The 2,120-nt window shown below is 38.2% G+C and overlaps 1 protein-coding gene across 1 annotated transcript; it reads left to right on the top strand.

The window, feature by feature from the left end:
• LOC126787209 (methionine--tRNA ligase, chloroplastic/mitochondrial-like) lies at window positions 1–2,120 on the top strand. Its single transcript, XM_050513126.1, is given in 6 exon segments — window positions 1–480; window positions 568–683; window positions 1,355–1,510; window positions 1,771–1,850; window positions 1,852–1,879; window positions 1,965–2,120. Coding segments are annotated over 6 exon segments (714 nt in total). The 5' UTR covers window positions 1–302.

Genomic DNA, 2,120 nt, shown 5'->3' on the forward strand with positions numbered 1-2,120 from the left:
CTGTTATAAAATTAAGTTCCGGTGAAGTCTTCTTTGTATGGATAGTTAAAAGTCTTACCCCTAAATAAGTATGATAGGCATCTAAATTGGCTGTTAGACCTATAGTTCTTGACTTAAAATGATCTAGAGTCAAAATCTGGTAATTACTGGAATCAATTAACTGGAAGCTGATATTATAGATGCTCATCCAACTTGAAACAATAGTAGTGCAAGTGAGCTGAAAATTTGAATTTATCTCATGTATATAATCTTATGTCATGCAACAATGCTTGTTATTTGTAAAATTATAGGATGGTTTGAAGATGGGGAAGTCATTAGGAAATACAACTGAACCAAACGACTTGGTTCATAAATTCGGGTCTGACGCGGTGAGGACCGTGAGGTACTTCTTCGTCAGGGAGGTGGAATTTGGTAGTGATGGGGATTATTCAGAAGACCGTTTTATCAATATTGTCAATGCGCATCTTGCCAATTCAATTGGTATATCAGGACAACCTCATTACTGGTCCTTTTGGGTTCATCATAGGCAATTTCTTTACTGTTATTATATTTTGACGAAGTCTACAGGAAATCTGCTTATCCGCACTCTGGGGCTTCTTAAGAAGAATTGCCAACCGACTTTGATAATCGATTCAAGTATTGCAGCTGAAGGAACCACATTCAAGGACACTGTGGAGAAGTTGGTAATATTTGTAGTGAATCGGTCAACAAGTTAGTCAGAAAAACAGAACAATCACATCAATCCAAGAGAAACAACCACAAAGAAAAGAACACAAGAACACAGATTTAAGGTGGTTCAGCAAATAGCTTTGCATACATCCACCGGACAGAAACACACACTTCCACTATATTAATAATTGGTACACAAGAAAGACTAAGAAAACAAGGACTATCTTCTCTTCCTATCTTCCTCCTCTCTGCCCTCTCTCACTCTCTAACCGAGAATGAAACACACTTTGCTCTTTCTCTCTGTGATGCCTAAACTTAGAACATAACTCCTCCTTATATAGCCATAAGGACAAACATGTTTCCTCACCAAATAGGAATCCTATTCCTAATAGTGGTAGGCTGCTGTAAAGCCTCCTCATTCTACAAGTAAACCATCATCAATAAGGATTCCCTATCCTTACTGGAACACCGTTCTCTAAGAAACCATCTTAGGAAAAACACATGGGCTTGAAACCCAACAATATTTTCATAAAACTTAGAACACCATCATGATTTTTAAGAATACAAAATAGTGGAATTTCTAATTGTAGAGTTGGCCCAGGTTGCTTGCAAATATCAATATTGCTGCTTTTATATTGTTGCAACCTTTTATCCTAGTGGTCACAACGTTTTCATACTTTGTTAGGTCGAAAAAGTTCGGGTTGATTATGAAAACCTCTCACTGTCATCTGCTTGTGAGGCTGTTCTTGAGATCAGCAATGCTGGAAATTCATACTTGGATGGGCGTGCACCATGGTCTCTCTTTGAGCAAGGGGGTGCTGCAAGTGATGCTGCTGCAAAGGTGTGTGGATTTATCTGTTTATGTGGGTGGATTCATATTTCTTTCAATCACTAGCACTGTTCTACACTTTTACATAACTTTCATTTCTCCCTAAAAGGAGGTCTCTAGAAAAAATCATGTGTTTAAGTCGTACAAAGTTAAATAATAATGCATTTTTGAACATGTAGGTTAGTTGCTCATCATATCTACTGGTTGAATATTTGTATTTGAGGGGCAACTCAAAATTGCCATTTCTAAAAATCTATTTGCTTTTGGACCAGGACCTTGTGATAATATTAGAAGCAATGAGGATAATAGCAGTTGCATTATCCCCTGTCACACCAAGTTTAAGTTGGAGAATATAAGGATCAGTTTGATGCTGCTACCTGGGTACTGATCTCACAGGCTTGTTGTATAAATGTATTTTCTTTATGCTTGAGCTGTCCAGCTACTTGTTTGATAAACTAACATACAGAGTGACACCAAGTGGGGTGGGCTTAAAGGGGGTCAGGTCTTGGCTCAACCTCAACCAATCTTTGGAAGAATTGAAAGCAAGGCAGAGGCAGAAAATGGAATGGAATCACCAAAAAGAACAAGTTACCACAACCCCAGCAGGTGGTTTGAAGCGTAA

The sequence above is a fragment of the Argentina anserina genome, chromosome 3, assembly GCF_933775445.1.
Source record: "Argentina anserina chromosome 3, drPotAnse1.1, whole genome shotgun sequence".
Taxonomy (NCBI): domain Eukaryota; kingdom Viridiplantae; phylum Streptophyta; class Magnoliopsida; order Rosales; family Rosaceae; genus Argentina; species Argentina anserina.